An 18,440-nucleotide genomic window follows, 5' to 3' on the forward strand; every position below is an offset into this window, starting at 1 on the left:
CCAAGTCACTTAGTTAGTTATTATTACTCTGTTTGTGTCGGGGGACTGGATCTTTGAGATGAACCAGTCTTTTTATTTTTTTCTCCTAGTCCTGTCCGGCATTGTGGCACTCAGAATTATTGTCTGAGTGTCAATCTGAGGCCCAACAGATTTACTTTCACAAGTAGAGCATTATGGCTGGCCTTAGTGCTCCACCTGATATATAAATAAAAGTTTATTAGAATTTGCTTTGGGTGTGTTTTAGATGTAAAGGACACAGGAATAAAAAAAAAAGAAGAAAACAAAGCGGAAAAGTGGGAGAAGGGTTAAAAGGGAAATGGAGATAGGAGTAGAGGAGAGAGAGAGAGAGGTATAAAGAACACAAATCAACATCATTGAAGTCTGCCTCTAGACCTGCGGAACCCCACACACAACCCCCCCCCCCCCCCCCCAAAAAAAAAAACAAAAAAAAAGCAAAAACAAGACAAAACCGAGAAACCACAACAACAACATATATAATGATACTTATAACATCATTAGAAAGTATTTTATACAGTACATGGTAATTCAAGATGTATGTAGTGGCCACCACAACCCAAATGAGTGTGTTTCTGACACCTGAATCTAAACACCTGTGTGAGAATGCTTGTCACTATAAGGTTTCTCCATGGGGTCACATGAGAAACAGAAAATATAAACCGTAAAAAAACTGTAAAAGTATGTTATGATTAAGCAATGAAAAAGTGAGGTTTCAAAAAAAGTATTTTATTCAATTAAACTTCACAATACAATGGTAAACAAAAAGTGAACGTTTTTAACATTTGTGATATTTCTGATCATTTTCAGTCACATTCATTCCAAAACACATTTTGATTTTCATATACTGTTGGAAAGAGGTTCTTATCTTTCTATAGACATCACAATATTGTCTTTGAATTCCAAATATTATGATACATCATATAATAATGATTGTCACTGAACTGTAATTTTAAGGGGGAAATCCTCTAAAGAAAGTGTCCCAGTGAAAGTCATCATAAGGTGACCAAAGTCAAATACTTCTCCATGCATGATGTTACTTCAAGGTTTTGTATGATCCCAATACATATCAACACAAGTTGGCGTTCTCCTTTGCTAGCCATCAATACACGTTCACCAGGTGTCCTTTTGGCTATGCAAACTCACCAGCTGAGTTCAACAAGCATGTCCCTATGCAGGTGAAAGCAGAATCCTCATTTACGTAGATGACATTATTTTACAACAACCCACACTTGATACTAATTTAGCTGAGATTGACCACATGCTGGATCAACTCACAGCTGTTGGTGCAAAGATCTCACTTTTGAAGGTTCAGTGGTACAAAACCAAGGTGGCGTACATTGGTCTACTTGTCTGTCACGATGGCATACAACCCCAACTTAGCCCAAGATCTTACCGACCGTAAGACACCCTCCAACCTCATGGAGCTACATTGTTTCCTTGGCATTTGTAATTACTCAAGCCAGTTCATAGAGAACTATGCTGATCTGGCAAAACCCTTAACCGAACTCCTTAAGAAGGATGTGACTTTCCTGTAGTCTGATGTACAACAACAAGACAAGATGCCCTCAAAGCCATGTTATTCTCAGCACCATGTCTGGCATATCCCAACAATGACAAAGACTTCCACCTTGAAGTGGGTTTTTCCACTCACTGATTGAGTGCTGGTCTGTATCAAATCCATGATCAAGACAAACGTGTAGTAGCCTATACCAGCAAGACTCTGGCAGGCTCTAAAGTAAAATACTCTGACTGTGAGAAAGCACTGTTAGCCACAGTGTGGGCAGTGAAACAGTTCCCTAACTAGGCGGACAAAATACTATTGTGGAAACACAACACCAATGAGCGCCTGGTGATTGGGTCTCTACCCATGATGCCCGTTTAGGCTCATCCCGATTGAGCAACATGGATTTGCCTTCCTGTGGGTCTACCACCTGCAGCAGGGGCCATATGAGTCAGGTGCATAACGCCATGGGCAGTGGCCGAAGACAAGGACTTGGCGCTCTGACCCTGATTTACCAAAGCTGACTCTTGGGACATGGAATATGACAGCCTGAGCTTGTGCGTGAAGTTGAGAGGTACCAACTAGATATAGGTGGGCTCACCTCAATGCACACCATGAGCTCTGGAATCAATCTCCTTGAGAGGGGCTGGACCTTATTCCACTCTGGAGTTGCCCATGGTGAGAGGCACCAAGCTGGTGTGGGTCTACTCTTAATCCCCCAACTTGGTGTCTGTGTGTTGGAGTTTTCCCCGGTAGTTTAGAAAGTAGCTTCCCTTTGGCTTCAGGTTGGGGGATGGGCTCTGACGGTTGTTTGTACCTTTGCGCCAAATGGCAGTTCATAGTATCTGACCTTCTTGGAGTCTTTGGTGGGGGTGCCGGAAGGTGCACCAGCTGGAGACTCCTTTATTCTGCTGGGAGATTCAATGCCCACGTGGGTAACAACAGTGTGACCTGAAGGGGTGTGACTGGGAGGAACGGCCTCGCTTATCTGAACTCGAGCAGTGTTTTGTTGTTGGACTTCTGTGCTAGTCATAGTTTGTCCATCACAAACACCATGTTCAAACTTGAGGTTGTCCATAAGTTCACTTGGCACCAGGATGTCCTAAGTCGTAAATCAATTATTTAATTTGTATCGTATCGTTGGATTTGTAGCTGTTTATTTTGGACACTTGGGTGAAGAGGGGAGCTGAGTTGTCAACTGATCATCACCTGGTAGTGAGTTGGATCAGATGAGGAAGATGCCGAACAGACCTGGTAGACCCAAATGTGTAGTGAGGGTTTGCTGGGAATGCTTGTCAGAAGAATCTGTTAGAAAGATCTTCAATGCACACCTCTGGGAGAGCTTTAATTGCATCCCAGCTGAGGCAGGGGACACTGAGTCCGAGTGGGCATTGTTCCACACCTCAATTGTTGAATTGTCTGCCTTGAACTGTGGCCGCAAGGTTGTTGGTGCTTCTTGTGGTGGCCATCCTTGAACTTGGTAGTGGACACCCTGGGTTAGGGAGGCTGTCAAGCTGCAGAAGGTGTCCTATCACATTTTTTTGGCTGGTGGGACTCTCGAGGCAGCTGAGGAGTATTGGAGAGCCAAGCTGTCCGCAGCCTTGGCTGTTGCTGAGGCAAAAGCTCAGATGTGGGAGGAGTTTGGTGAGGCTTTGGCTAAAGACTCTCGGTCAGCTCCAAGGAGATTCTGACAAACCATCAGGTGGCTGAGGAGGGAAAACAGCTTTTTACTAACACTATGTTCTGTGAAGGTGGGGTGCTATTGACCTCAACCAGTAATGTTGTTGGGAGGTGGAAGGACTACTTCTTGGACCTTCTCAATCCCACCGGCATGTATTCCGTGGAGGAAGCAGAGTCAGGAGACTTCAGGGTTGGTCTGTCCATAACCGTGGTTGAGGTCACCAAGGTAGTTTAAAAGTTCAGCGGTGGCAGGGCTTCAGAAGTGGATGAGATTTGCCTTGACTTCCTTAAGGCCCTGGATGTTGTGGGGCTGTCTTTGTTGACACACCTTTGCACCATCACATGGACATCTGGGGCAGTGCCACTGGATTGGCAGACTGGTGTGTTGATTTCCCTTTTCAAAAAGGGAGACAAGAGGGTGTTCTCCAAATACAGAGGTATAACTCTCCTTAGCCACCGTGGTCAGATCTATTCAGGGGTACTCAAGAAGCGAGTCTGATCATTGGTCGATCTCATATCCAGGAGGGGCAATGCGGGTTCCAACCTGGTCGTGGAACACTGGACCAACTCTTTACCCTCACTAGGGTCCTCGAGGGGTCATAAGGGTTTGCCAATCCAGTCTAGATGTGTTTTGTGAACTTGGAGAAGGCATTCAACCGTATTCCTCGGGGTACACTGTGGCGGGTGCTTCATGAATATAAAACTGGGGGCCAGTTGTTTCGGGCTGTTCGGTCCCTATACACACAGTGCGAGTTTGTTTCACATTGCCAGTATTAAGTCATCAGACTCCTTTAGGGTGGGAGTTGGACTCTGTCATGGTTGTACAAAGTATGTTGTCACCGATTCTGTTCTTAACTTTTATGGACAGAACTTCTCGGTGCAGCCAGGGGGCGGAGGGATTCCGGTTTGGTGGCATCAAGATTCCGTCTCTGCTCTTTGCAGATGATGGAGTTCTGTTGGCGTCATCATGCCCTGATCTTAAGTTCTCACTGGAGCAGTTCTCAGCCGAGTGTGAAGCGGCTGGGATGAAAATCAGCACCTCCAAATATGAGGCCATGGTCCTTAATTGGAAAAGCGTGGATTGTTCTCCTCAGGACAAGGGTGCAGTTCTTCCTCAAGTGGGGACGAGACAGCCCCTGGTTTACTCCTGAGCTAGCTGACCTCCTGCACAGGAGAGATCATCTTTGGGCTGCAACGAGAAAATCTGACTCAGACACTGATTGGTTGAGTTTTCGACAGATGAGGAATAAATGTACAACTGCCATCAAAGCAGCAAAATGCAACTATTTCTTATCTCAGACCTCGAAAAATCTAAATGACCCTAACAGATTCTGGAAAACCATCAAATCTCTCTCAGGCAGCCTCGAATCATCTGACCTCCCATCACAACTTCTCATTAACTCTGTTCCTGTGTCAAATAAGCACGAGATCCTGAACTGTTTCAACAAACATTTTGTTGCTTCTAGTTCTTTATTTGATAGAGTTACTAATGGAAAATCAGCCACTTCACTTAGTAATCAAACTTCTACAAATCAAATCCCTCTTACAAGTCAATCCTCCGTTATTCACACCTTCTCTTTTTCTCCATTCTCAGTCAGTGATGTTAATAAACTGTTAAATATCTTGATCCTAAAAAATCTGCAGGTCCATATGAACTTCCACCTTATTTCTTAAGGCTGGCTGCTCATATCATCACAGTCCCTGTGACCCACATCTTCAATCTGTCCATAAGCCAAAACTCCATTCCAGATGCTTGGAAAACAGCCTTTGTTCTACCTTTGCTGAAGGGAGGTGACCCCACCTCACTGAACAACTATCGGCCAATCTCTAAACTCTGCATTTTAGCGAAGGTTCTAGAAAAACTGATAAACTCTCAAATAAAAAATTACCTGGATTCATTTAACATCTTACCTCCTCATCAATCTGGTTTCAGGAAACAACACAGCACAACCACTGCTTCACGGAAGGTTCTTCATGATATTGTTGAAGCACTGGATGCTAAGGATTATTGTGCTGCACTTTTCTTAGACCTGTCTAAAGATTCTGACACTGTGGATCAGAACATATTGTGTCATAAGCTCTCAGAAATTGGTTTCTCAGAACACACGATTGGTTGGTTCTCTAACTATCTCTCAGACGGGAGGCAACGTGATCAACATAATGGTACTTCCTCCAGTTATTTAACAGTCAACAATGGTGTACCACAAGGCTCAGTCTTAGGACCCACCCTCTTTACAATCTACATACATAATGTTGGTAAAAACATCCCTGATGCATCTATACATTTCTATACTGATGACACAGTTGTTTATTGTCAAGCTAAAAAAGTTGATAAGGCTTTCCAGCTTTTGAAATCTGCATTCAACAACATCCAGACAGATTTGTTCCACCTCAAACTTGTATTAAATGCCGACATTACCAAAGGGATGCTTTTTTCAAATAGGAAGTTGGTCCCAGCAGTTCTTCCTCTGATCTCATCCTCAAATGGTGTCCCGATTGAGTTTGTTGATTCCTATAAATATTTGGGTATCTTGGTCGACTCGCATATCTCTTTTAAGCTCCATGTGGAAAACCTTGTAAAGAAACTGAAAGTTAAACTGGGTTTCTTTTTCAGAAACAGATCCTGTCTAACCCTGAATGCTAGGAAACACCTTGTATCTGTGACTTTCCTTCCCTCCATTGATTACGGTGGCAATATTTACATGAACGCTCCTACAAGAACCGTACAGATGTTGGATGCTGTCTATCATGGTGCACTAAGATTCATAACTGGCTGTGATTATCGTACCCAACACTGCAACCTGTATTCACTGGTTAACTGGACATCATTAACTTCATGCAGACTGTCCCACTGGTACATTTTTGTCTTTAAATCACTTCTTGGTCTGCTGCCTTCATACATCTCCTCCTTCATGTCTCTGCGTGAGTGCAGCTACAGCGTGCGCTCTCAGGACATTATTACCTGCAGTGTTCCCTCAGTGCGAACTGAACTAGGCAAAAGGGCCTTCTCCTACTCCACTCCTGTTTCCTGGAATATCTTACAAAAAGATCTGAAGCTCTCAACTTTGACCTCTCTAAGTGGCTTTAAGAATCTTTTGGACTCTTGGCAGGGACCAATGCAGACATGTTCCTGTTTTTAGTTTTCTACATTCGCCTTAGAATCTAGAAGTTTTTTGTTACTTTTCTCTTCTTTTTACTTTTTTTAGCCATCCTATTTGTTAAAAAAATCTGTGTAACTTTTTATAACTGTTTATTGTTGTTGCTGTTGTCCATTGTTGTCAACATTTTTTTGTTGAAATCAAGTCTCTCTTGTAAATGAGTAGGCTCGATGGGATTTACCAGTCTAAATAAAGGTTGACTGAAAATGGAGGAGTTCAAGTAGCTTGGGTATTTATTTATGAGTGAGGGAAGAATGGACTGTGAGATTGACAGACAGATTGGTGCAGCTACTGCAGTATTGCTGACTCTGTACCGGACCATTGTGGTGAAGAGGGTGCTGTAAGGCAAAGCTCTCTGTTTACCGGTTTACTCCATTTGAAGACCCCAACAGACCACCCAGCACCAGACTCACCTCACCACTGGACAAATAGCATTTTAGCGTGACCTCAGTTGAAGTAAGGAGTACTTTCAGGAGGATTAATCCGCACAATGCAACCGGACCAGACAACATCCTTGGAAAAGTGTTGAAAGAATGTGCCAATCAGCTCTGCGAGGTGCTGGCAGACATCTTTAACACTTCACTTACCCTGGAGACAGTTCCCACCTGCCTGAAGACTGCCACCATCATCCCAGTCCCAAAAAGCTCTACAGTGACTGGTCTGAATGAATATCAACCAGTGGCCCTCACCCCGATAATAATAATAATAATAATAATAATCATTATTTAAAAAGCGCCTTTCATGACACCCAAGGACACTTTACATTAAGAACAAAGATCAACAGGAATAAAGAATATAAAATATATAAAGAATATAAAATACATACAGAATATAAAATGCGTAAAGAATATAAAATACATAAAGAATATAAAATACATACAGCAAAGTTAAGGATAAGCGAGTCTAAAGAGATGTGTTTTCAGAGCAGTCTTGAATATAGAAAGAGAGGTGGTGTTTCTTAAGTCAGGGGGTAGAGAGTTCCAGAGATGAGGGGCAGAGCAGGTGAAGGCCCTGCTCCCCATGGTGGAGAGGCGGGCAGAGGGTACATGGAGGTGTAGTGAAGAGGAGGATCTGAGAGAGCGAGAGGGGATGGAGATGTGTAGGAGGTCAGATAGGTACGGAGGGGAAAGGTTGTGGATAGCTTTGAAAGTGAGAAGAAGAATTTTGAAGACTATGCGTGATTTAACCGGGAGCCAGTGGAGCTGCTGCAGGACAGGAGTGATGTGGTTATAGGAGGAGGTTTGAGTTATGACACGGGCAGCTGAGTTCTGGACCAATTGTAGCTTCTGGAGAGATTTGTTGGGGAGGCCATAAAGAAGGGAGTTGCAGTAGTCAATCCGAGAAGTCACAAGACTGTGAACAAGGATGGCTGTGGAGCGGGGTGTGAGAGAAGGGCGAAGACGGTTAATATTTCGGAGATGGCAATAGGCAGACCGAGTGACGTTGTTGATGTGTGAAGTGAAGGAGAGAGTGGTGTCGAGGATGACACCAAGACTCTTGACCTGAGGCGAGGGGGATAGCAGGGAGTTGTTAAGGGGGATGAGAAGATTTTCTGATCTTGAAAGAGAGTTTTTGGTACCGACAAGAATAATTTCTGTTTTGTTACTGTTCAGTTGTAGGAAGTTGTTAGAAAACCAGTGATTTAGCTCATTGAGACAGTCGATGAGGATGGAGGGTGGGTGGGTGGAGTTTGGTTTTGTTGATAGGTAGAGCTGTGTGTCATCAGCATAACAGTGAAAATGGACACCAAATTTACGGAAGATGTGACCTAGAGGAAGGAGGTAAATGATGAAGAGGAGGGGTCCGAGGACAGAGCCTTGGGGGACACCCGTGGAGACGGGGGAAGAGTGGGAACGAAAGGATTTGAGCTGAATGAATTGAGTGCGGTCAGAGAGATATGATTTGAACCAGTCTAACGGAGTACCCGAGATGCCAATGGCGGTTAGTCTGTTAAGGAGGATAGAATGACAGATGGTGTCGAAGGCAGAACTTAGATCCAGTAAAATAGTACGATAGTCGCTAAATGCTTCGAAAAATTGGTCATCACTCACATCAAAACAACCATCAACATCATCGAGGACCCTCATCAGCACGCGTACCACGAGAACCGATCAACAGAGGATGCCATCTCCTCTGTGGTCCACACTGTACTCAACCACCTGGAGCAGAAAGGCTCTTACGTCCGTATGCTCTTTGTGGACTTCACATCTGCCTTCAACACCATGATCCCCTAAACCCTGATGGACAAACTATTCACACTAGGACTAAGCCCCTTCATTTGCAACTGGGTACTAGACTTTTTAACAAATAGACCACAGTTAGTGAGGATCCACAACTTGTCCTCCTCCACCATAACCCTCACTGCTGGCTCTCCTCAGGGATGTGTGTTGAGCCCCCTCCTGTTTACTCTGCTCACGTATGATTGTGCAGCTACCCATCCAGGCTGTCACATTGTAAAGTTTGCAGATGATACAGCGGTGGTGGGATGCATCACAAACAATGTTGAGTCCAGCTACAGGCAAGAGGTGGAACACCTGGAGAGCTGGTGCAAAGAATAACCTTCACATCAATGTGAAGACAACAAAGGAGATGATTGTGGACTTCAGAAGGAACAAAAACACCTACACCCCCCTGAACATAAGAGGATCTGCAGTGGAAGTGGTCTCCAGCTACAAGTACTTGGGTGTACACATGAATGACAACCTCAGCTGGAGCAACAACACCACCAGCCTGATCAAGAAAGCTCATCAGAGCCTACTTCCTCAGACGGCTGAGACGAGCTGGTCTGGGAAGCTCAGTCCTCACCTCCTTCTACAGGTGTGCAGTGGAGAGCATCCTGTGCTCGAGCATCAACGTGTGGCATGGAGGCTGCACAGCTGCAGAAAGAAAAGCTTTGCAGAGAGTGGTGAAGGCTGCACAGAAGATGTTGGAGTCAGTCTCCCCACCATCACAGACATCTACACCTCCAGATGTAAGAAGAGAGCCACCTGCATCATGAAGGACCTCACTCACCCAGCACACACACTTTTTGCCCCACTCCCCTCAGGAAGGAGGTTGAGGAGCATTAAGTGTAGAACCACTAGACTGAGGAACAGCTTCTACCCTGAGGCTGTTAGACTCATGAATCTCTAACCAGAATAATCACTGTGAAAAATCACATCATGTTGCTGCTGATCTGTTTCAATGTTGTTGCTAATCTGTTTCATGTTGCTGCTGATCTGTTTCATGTTGCTGCTGATCTATTTCATGTTGGTGTGTTCATGCGTGCTCATCTGCTTACACAGACTCATGTTCGTGCTGATTTTCGACGTAATGTTTTTATGCTATGAGTGCTTAGTGTATATTTAGTTAATGTTTTTCTTAGTTCATATCTTAGATCTTATTACTGTTTTTCGTATACATTTTATTGTTGGATGTAACTGGGACCCTGTGTACATTATTTTGCTCCACTACATGTACCACATGAGGTGCAAATGACAATAAAGAAACTCTGATTCTGACTTTGACTAAATTCCTCCCCTCACCTATGGTCACAAGTTCTGGGTAGTGACCGAAAGAATGATATTGCGGATACAGGCTGTTGAAATGAGTTTCCTTCGCAGGGTAGCTGGACTCTCCCTCAGGAATGGGATGAGAAGTTCAATTATCCAGGAAAGACTCAAAGTAGAACAGCTACTCCTCCAAATTGAGAGGAGCCATTTGAAGTGGTTCTGGTAAAAATGCTCCACGAGCGCCTCCCTAGGGAGGTGCTTTGGGCATGTCCGACTGGGAGGACGCTAACCCTAACCCTAGTCTCTCCAGTGTGTCCTGGGTCTTCCTCGGGGTCTCTTCCCAGTTGGGTAAAACCCAGGACACACTGGAGAGACTATGTCTCACATTTGGCCTGGGAATGCCTTGGAGTCCTCCAGAAGAGCTGGAAGATGTGGCTGTGGAAATTGCTTTCTAGGCTTCCCTACCCAAGCTGTTGCCCCCATGACCCGACTTCAGAACAAGCTGAAGATAATGGATGTATGGATGGATTTTACTTAAAAAATTAGAGAAACCCTTCTACACAGCACTGTGGAAGGAGAACAGCATTAAGTAGAAGCCCCCCACATTAAATAACTTGTTAATTAGCAAAGGTCAGAAAGCGGACTGTTCTTAGCCAGCTGCCATCTTGTTTGTTGTGCCCAGGTGACTCCTCTTTTGATGCTTTTTAATTAATTTTCAGTTTTATTTTATTTTTTCATTAATTACTCCCATTGATTTATACTGTTAAGCACTTTGGTAACAGTTGCTATTTTAAATGTGCTTTTTAAATAAACTTGACCTGGCTTGACTAAAGGGTATGAAACCAAACCATACACTCCAAAAACTACCAAAAAGTTACCAAATTGCACAGATAATGGCAGTGTTTGTTAATAATAATTCATACATAATATTTCAGTTGTTTGAATTGTGTGTACCTGTACATTATTTTGTATTTTGTGATGAACTGCTCACCTGTCCTTTGTGTATCTCACCTCTCGCCCATTGAGAAATGAATACACAATGTTATAAAAAAAACCAGATGAATTGATATATACTAAATATACATTTATTGTAAAATTATAATTCTATTTATTTTAACTCAGAAATATTATAGTAGGTTCAGAAGTTTCCTCAGGTCGTGGAACCAATGAACAATAAGAAAACCAAATTGTATAAAAAAGTACAGATGAAAGAATGATTACATCATCCATCAATGCTTTGGAAACGTTGATAAGCATGTGATACGTCATGTGAGCAGTCTACCAGGTCAAAGCTCATAAATCGTAGGTTAAGCCAATGAAACACTAGATCAGCTCTGCCCACACTGAATTCAGCATTGGTTTGAATCTGTCATCTTCACAAGTGAAGAGTTTTGGTGTAAACCAGAGTAATATTTTACTTACTATTATTTTTTTACAGGCTGGTGGACTAAACTGGTGGTTGTTTTCATTTTTATCTGATGTAAGAATATAAAAGTGTATTTATATTTGTTTTTGTTTTTAGTGAGATCACCCAGTTAATAATTTTATATCTTTATTTTACATTAATCCAAATTTTTGACATGTCAAATATTTCTTATTCTTACACTAACATCACTGCAGGATTGCAGTATCAGAGTGTCTTGGAAAGAGTGATACTTTCTTGTTTGTCTACACTTCCAGCGTGTGTGCTTCTCTTCATTAATGGCACCATGATGTTCACTCTGAGGAGTAAACCTGTGTTTCGTGACACCTGCCGTTACGTTCTTCTGTATAACCTTCTTGTTGCAGACACTGCTCAGTTGGCCATGAGCCAGGTTCTCTTCCTGCTTGCTAGCTGTAGAGTCCAACTAACATATCCTGTATGTGGTACATTCACTACACTTGCCAATCTAACAGCCAGCATTTCTCCCCTCACGTTGGTGGTGATGTCTCTGGAGAGATATGTAGCTGTGTGTTACCCTCTGAGGCACGCTTCCATCATCACCATCAGAAACACAACACTGGCTGTCATTGCAACCTGGGCTGTCAGTTCACTAAATAATGTCACTCGGTGCTTTTTTTTGTTGCAGTTTTCTGTTGAAAAATTGGGAACTTTCTTGATGAAAGACTATTGCTATGACATTAATTGGTTTCCAGACCCTCTGCGTGAAAATTTTGACAAAACCTACACTTGCTTCATGTCTATTTCAGCTGGTCTGGCAGTAATTTTCTCCTATACTGGAGTTGTACTAGCAGCCAAATCAGCTTCTACAGACAAAGTATCTGCCCTTAAAGCCCAGAAGACACTGCTATTGCATCTGGTGCAGCTGGGTCTCAGTCTGTCATCAACCATTTACTACCCATTGCTTGTAGTTTTTGCAAAAACTGTTACAAGGATAATATTTGTATGGGTCCAGGATATTTTTTATGTGCTTTTTATCATCTTACCCAGATGTCTGACTTCGCTCATTTATGGTCTCAGAGATCAGACTATCAGACCCGTTTTACTGTACTATCTATATGGTCGACTGAAACTCTCAGTTGAACCTGGTCCTGGTTGAGAAGTTAGGCCTTGGTTGACATCTTCCTAATTTAGCATGTTTGGCTGCATTGCCTAAGAATGAAGGAGACGTTGAACATTTGACATAGCATCATGTTTCAGTATTGTTTGAATCTTATCTTGTTGAATCTTGGTTTTGTTTAGTCATAAAATGTTTGTTGCAAGTTTTATTTTACAATGCAGTTTTATCTTGTAGACAGCATGTCTTAATTAATGATTAAGTTAAGTGAAAAGGTTGTTTGAAATATTTTTTCAATCACAAAAGCTCATCAGCTTTTTCATAAGATTATCCTCAAGTTTGTCCAAGAGTGAGACATTGAGCCATTTCTCCATGTTATTCACTAATTAACCTATGGACTTGACTGATTATTGCACTTATAATAATTATTCTGCATACTTGAAATTATGACATGGTTCTGTTGACGTCATTGCACCATAATCTTCAGCTCTCATTAGAATGGTTCACAGCTGGGTTGAGGATAAGCACATCTAAATGTGAGAATATTGTCCTCAGTTGAAAAAGGTTGGACTGTCCTCTTTGTGTCGAGAGTAAGGTACCACCTTTAATCAAGAAGTTTAAGTGTCTCAGGGCTTTGTACATGAATGAGGGAAGAATGAACTGTGAGCTCAACAGATGTATAGGCACAGTTTTTGAAGTATTGCGAACTCTGTGCTGGTCAGTTGTGGTGAAGAGCAAATCAAGCTACAAGGCAAATTTCTTAGTCTACTGGTTGACCTAAATTCCTACCCTCACCTATGGTCACGAACTACGGGGATTGACCAAAAGTATGAAGTTACAGTGACAAGCGGTCTAAAGTAGTTAGCTATGTACATTATCATATCTGGGCTCCCTCTTAAAGAAAAGGTACAAAATTCAGTTATCCAGGAGAGACTAAAGAACAGCTGCAGTTCCTCCACACTGAGATACACCAGTTGAGGTTGTTTGAACATCTGGTAAGTATGTCACCTAGATTCCTCCCAATGGATGTTTTCTGGGCATCTCACACTGTAATGTGAGTCGGTGGAAGACCCAGAACAAACTGGTGAGATTATGTCTCTCAGCTAGCCTGGGAATGCCTTGAAATCCTCCCAGAAGAGTTGAAAGAAGTTGTGGAAAGATATGTCTGGGCCTCCATGCTTAAATTGCTGTCCTCACGACCCGACTTCAGAAAAAGCGGATGATATTGGATGCCAAATGGACCGATAAATGAGTAGATAGAAAATGCATTACTTAATAAATATATTTATGAGTTATATAAAAATATTAATAACATTATCTGTATATTTAGAAACAAGACAAGAAAAATATAAGAAAAGAGACAAAATTTTGAAAAGGCTATTTGTTTTCAGACAACACTGTGATATGTATTTAGAGTCAGGAGCAGTGAAAGAGTGTCAGGAGAAATGGAGGTATGCTCTGGAGAGAGGAGGCAAGAAGGTCAGTCTAAGATAGTTTGAATGTGATGCAGAAATGTAGAACAGTGAAGCTGCAAACACAGGTATTGAAGATGGATAATTTCAAATACCAGGGAGCAACCATTCAGTTAATGGGCAGAACACAGGTAAGGTGAGGAAGAGAGCAGTGATGGTTGGAGTGAATGGGACCATGTGTCATTGGGGATTTCTGACTGACAGAAGAGTAAATGAAAGAGATGCAAGACAGGAGAGTATTTTTTATATTTTTTACAACTGGGCAGTGACACCTGTTGTATGGTTTGGAGACTGGCACTAACTAAAGTCAGCAGCTAAAGATGCAAACAAATAAAATGCCAGTGTATTACTATAACCAAGTGTCTGGAATAGTGTACAGGAACATTTGTACCAAGTATAAACTGGATATTCCACTTTTAATGTGAGAGACTCCACCTCGAGTATAAAAGAATGGCAGGGCTAAGTTACTGTGGGACTTCTTGATCTAGACTGACAAATTACAGATAGACTAGTTACTGACGAAAACAATGGTGATATGTGTAGAGATCCCCAGTGACAGTAACATAAAGAAAAAAGATGAGAAGCAGGAGAAATATCAAAGACTAAAAGAAGTAGAGATGTTGTAGAGAGTCATAGTCTCAATGGTGCCTATGGTCATCAGTGCGCTCTGGGCTCTGGCCCTACACTGGAAGAGTGGCCCCAACAAATCATTATAGCAACCTCAGAGATATCTGTTCAGAAAAGCACAGTCCTAGGAACAGTTAATATACTGTAAAGAGTCCTCAAGCTCACAGGCCATAAAGTAAAAATACATCTATTCACATGGAAGAAAATACATACTCAAAAGTTTTTTTTTAAATATTGTAACACAGTGGGACAGTCGTTAGCACTGTCGCTTTACAACAGAATGATGTTAGGTTCAAAACTCTAGACCTTTCTTTGCAAACATTTATTTTCCCCCGTGTGCATCCAACAGTTTCCAATAGGTACTCTGGTTTGTCCCAGGGTTCAATAACATACGAATTTGATGAAATTCTAAATTTCCCTTAAACTTGAATGTGTATGCATGGTTTAATGTCTTTGTGTTGGTTTTGTAATGGACTGATGGCTTGTCCATAGTGTACCCCACTTTTATCCCTGTAGAATATATTCACTTCTCTTATAAAAAAAAAAAATAGAACCAGGTTTTGTGTGTAAAGTGTGGGCGACTGTGGCTGAGTGGTTAGAGCAGTCGTCCTCCAGTGCTGAAGTTGAGGGTTTGATTCCACCAGCAGTCACATATCGGAGTGTCCCTGGGCAAGACACTGAACCCTTCATTGCCTCTGATTGTGGATCAGGAGTGAGCAGTCCTCAACATCAAACCTGTTGAAGAACTGGTTTAGCTTGCTGGCCTCTGATCGGTCTCCTCCCATCACTGCAGCAGACCAATGATGCTTCCCATCCCAGTCCAGACCCCCTGGTGTTGTTTTGGGCCAGTTTGCTCTCCAGCTTTCTCCTGTACTGCTCCTGACCTTCCCTGATCTTGTCCCTCACCTCAATTTGCACTCTCCTCATGTCCTCCCTGTCCCCCCTCCTAAATGCAGCCTTCTTCCTGCTGCCTTGATATCCATGGTCACCCATGGTTTATTGTTGGTAAAGCAGCAAACTGTTACTGTTTATGTGTATCACTTCACTTCCGGCGAGCTGATGGACAGCAGCTCCCTCCGGCTTCTCTGCAGTCTTTTATCATCAAACTGACCCGTTTTTCGAACCGGACTAAAGTTGGTCCTCCTTCCAACCGAATTCGGTGTTCAGTGACTCAGAGAGCCGGACGGGACCGTCCAAAAAAAAAATAATAATATTTTGGCCCTGGACCGATCGGCCGCTCCCCCCCATCGGTCACTCTGAGCGCACCCTGCCGGCCAGGTGACCCCTCGAGCTGGGGAGTCGACGCACGAAGGTCCGGTGTTTTTTTCTCTCTCTCCCTGGACCTCAACGAACTCTTATCTGGACCTTTGTGGTTCTACCTGGTTCCGACAAATATCGCCGGGTGGTATTTCGCTGGTTTTCAGCTGGTCTGGCCCTCGTGGTGTTTCCATAGGTGTGGGGGAAGTGTACCTGTGACCCTCGAATTGGACCAGAACCGAATCGAGGTGGCTGTGGGGAAATTTGTCTTCTACAGAGCCGGTCTCAGCTTCAGTGAGCAGCCCGTTACTTTTACTGAAGGACGATCCACCTCTGTGGAGTCGTTGTGTTCACCTGGAGGAGACACTCCGGTGCTTTGAAGCGCCGCCGGACCAGAGCAGAACCGCGCCGCCGGACTGGGCCGCCGGACCGGAGCAGAACCGCGCTGCTTGACTGGGCCGGACCGGAGCAAAACCGGGCCAGGGATATCTTCAGCCTCTTCGTCTCTCGTGCTTGGAGCGCCGGAGCCGAACTGGAGCAGAACCGGACCGGACCAGTTGCCGACTTCAGCCTCAGCCTCTCCGGTCAGTCTCGCTTTTCACCGGGGGTGCCCCGTGCTGTCGGGTGCTGAGAAGCGGAGGAGCAGCGTGGAGGAGCAGCGTGGAGGAGCAGGGCTGCGTGGTGCTCGAGAGAAGTTCGGAGTTTGTATCGGAGCTGCTGCAGGCCTCCATCCAAACTCACCTGGATAATAATTAATTTTATTCCGGATCACGTTGTTGGCCCCTGTTGACCTGAAACGAACTTGGACCATGCCTTTCACTTCAGGAGGATTTTCTGGCAGCTCGCTCTGCTATTTGCTGCAAATTTTCAGTTTCTGTTTCGGCCTGTTGATTCTGGACCCAGCTTCTGTTTCTCATGGGAGCATCCATCCATCCATCCATCCATCCATCTTCACAGGGGGGCCGGAGCCCCCCTCAGCCTGACTCAAACTGCAGTTGGGCCACCTCGTGGGGTTTGTTTGCCCATTTGAACTGTGATGTTTTATGGTCTGAATCTTTTCTGCATCATTCATATTACTGTCACTATTTTCAGTTCTCAGATTATCTGGAGTCACTGAATCTTGTTAATACACCTGAATCTGTCCATCACTGTAACTTTCACTGTTTTTGGGTTCTGAATGATCGCGTCTTCATTAATGTTTCTCATGGTTCGATTATGGGGCTAATTGTCACACTGTTAACTCCTGTAATTACACATCAGTCACAAAAAACTCAAGAAAATGTCTGATAATAATGTTGTTATTGCTCTCAGGAATTCAACCTAATCCTGGACCCCCCCACTAATTACAGCACACCAAATGACTTTAAAAACGCCTCTGGGCTCCATTTCCTGCATGTAAACGCTCGTAGCCTTCTGAAAAAACTTGATGCTGTGAAAATCCTGGTCAGTTCTTCTGGGGCAGATGTTATCTTTATTTCTGAATCCTGGCTCAACAAATCTGTAATGAATAATGACGTGGCAATCAATGGGTTTAACATCTACCGCTGTGATCGTCAAAAAAGGGGGGGTGGAGTCATTATTTACATTAGAGACACTCTGGTTTCAAGTCTTGTGACTTTCAAAACAATTCCAAACAAGTTTGAAGTCTTATCTGTAAACATCACCTTGAATGGAGGCCAGGTTTTAACTGTAGTCTGCTGCTACCGCCCCCCCACAGCTTCACCTGAAGCATTAAATGCCATTAAGGAATTCCTTGGTAATTTAAAATTCAAAGAGATCTTTTTGGCAGGAGATCTCAACATTGATTGGTGTAAGTCGACCCCCCTCTGTGACAAATTCAAGGAATGTTGCTTGTCTTTTAATTTAACCCAACTGATCGACTCCCCCACCAGATTAAATAAAAGCCATCCTGACAATTCCTCCATCTTAGACCTGTTTCTAACTAATATGCCTCACAAATTCCCTGGTACAGGTGTATTCGCTGATCTTTTGAGTGATCACTGTGTGACAGCGACTCTCAGAGATATTAAACTTCCACCTTCTAAGCCCAGATTAATTAAAAAAAGGGATCTGAAACATTTCTGTGAACAGTCATTCCTCTGGGATCTGTCTCACTTTGACTGGCATCGTATTCTGTTAACTGATGACGTGAACTCCGCTTGGAACTATTTTCATAATAATTTCATTTATTTCCTGAACTTACATGCTCCTTTTCGTCAGTTCAGAATAAAGGGACGAGACAGCCCCTGGTTTACTCCAGAGCTAGCTGACCTCCTGCACAGGAGAGATCATCTTTGGGCCGCAGCGAGAAAATCTGACTCAGACACTGATTGGTTGAGTTTTCAACAGATGAGGAATAAATGCACAACTGCTGTCAAAGCAGCAAAACGAAACTATTTCTTATCTCAGACTTCCAAAAATCTAAATGACCCTAACAGATTCTGGAAAACAATTAAATCTCTCTCAGGCACCCCCCAATCATCTGACCTCCCATCACAACTTCTCGTTAACTCTGCTCCTGTGTCAAATAAGCACGAGATCCTGAACTGTCTCAACAAACATTTTGTTGCTTCTGGTTCTTTATTTGACACAGTTACTAATGGAAAATCAGCCACTTCACTTAATAACCAAACTTCTACAAATCAAATCCCTCCTACAAGTCAATCCTCAGTTAATCACACCTTCTCTTTTTCTCCATTCTCAGTCAGTGAGGTCAATAAACTGTTAAAAGATCTTGA

The 18,440-nt window shown here is 43.3% G+C and overlaps 1 protein-coding gene across 1 annotated transcript; it reads left to right on the forward strand.

Annotated features, from left to right (window-relative positions):
* Positions 1–11,428: 11,428 nt before the first annotated feature.
* Positions 11,429–12,388, forward strand: LOC119420365 (odorant receptor 131-2-like). The gene has a single exon (XM_037687750.1). The coding sequence runs from the start codon at positions 11,429–11,431 to the stop codon at positions 12,386–12,388; it is 960 nt and encodes a 319-aa protein (XP_037543678.1).
* The last annotated feature ends 6,052 nt before the right edge of the window (positions 12,389–18,440 follow it).

This window comes from Nematolebias whitei, chromosome 14 (assembly GCF_014905685.2).
Source record: "Nematolebias whitei isolate Nwh7 chromosome 14, NemWhi1, whole genome shotgun sequence".
Classification (NCBI taxonomy): domain Eukaryota; kingdom Metazoa; phylum Chordata; class Actinopteri; order Cyprinodontiformes; family Rivulidae; genus Nematolebias; species Nematolebias whitei.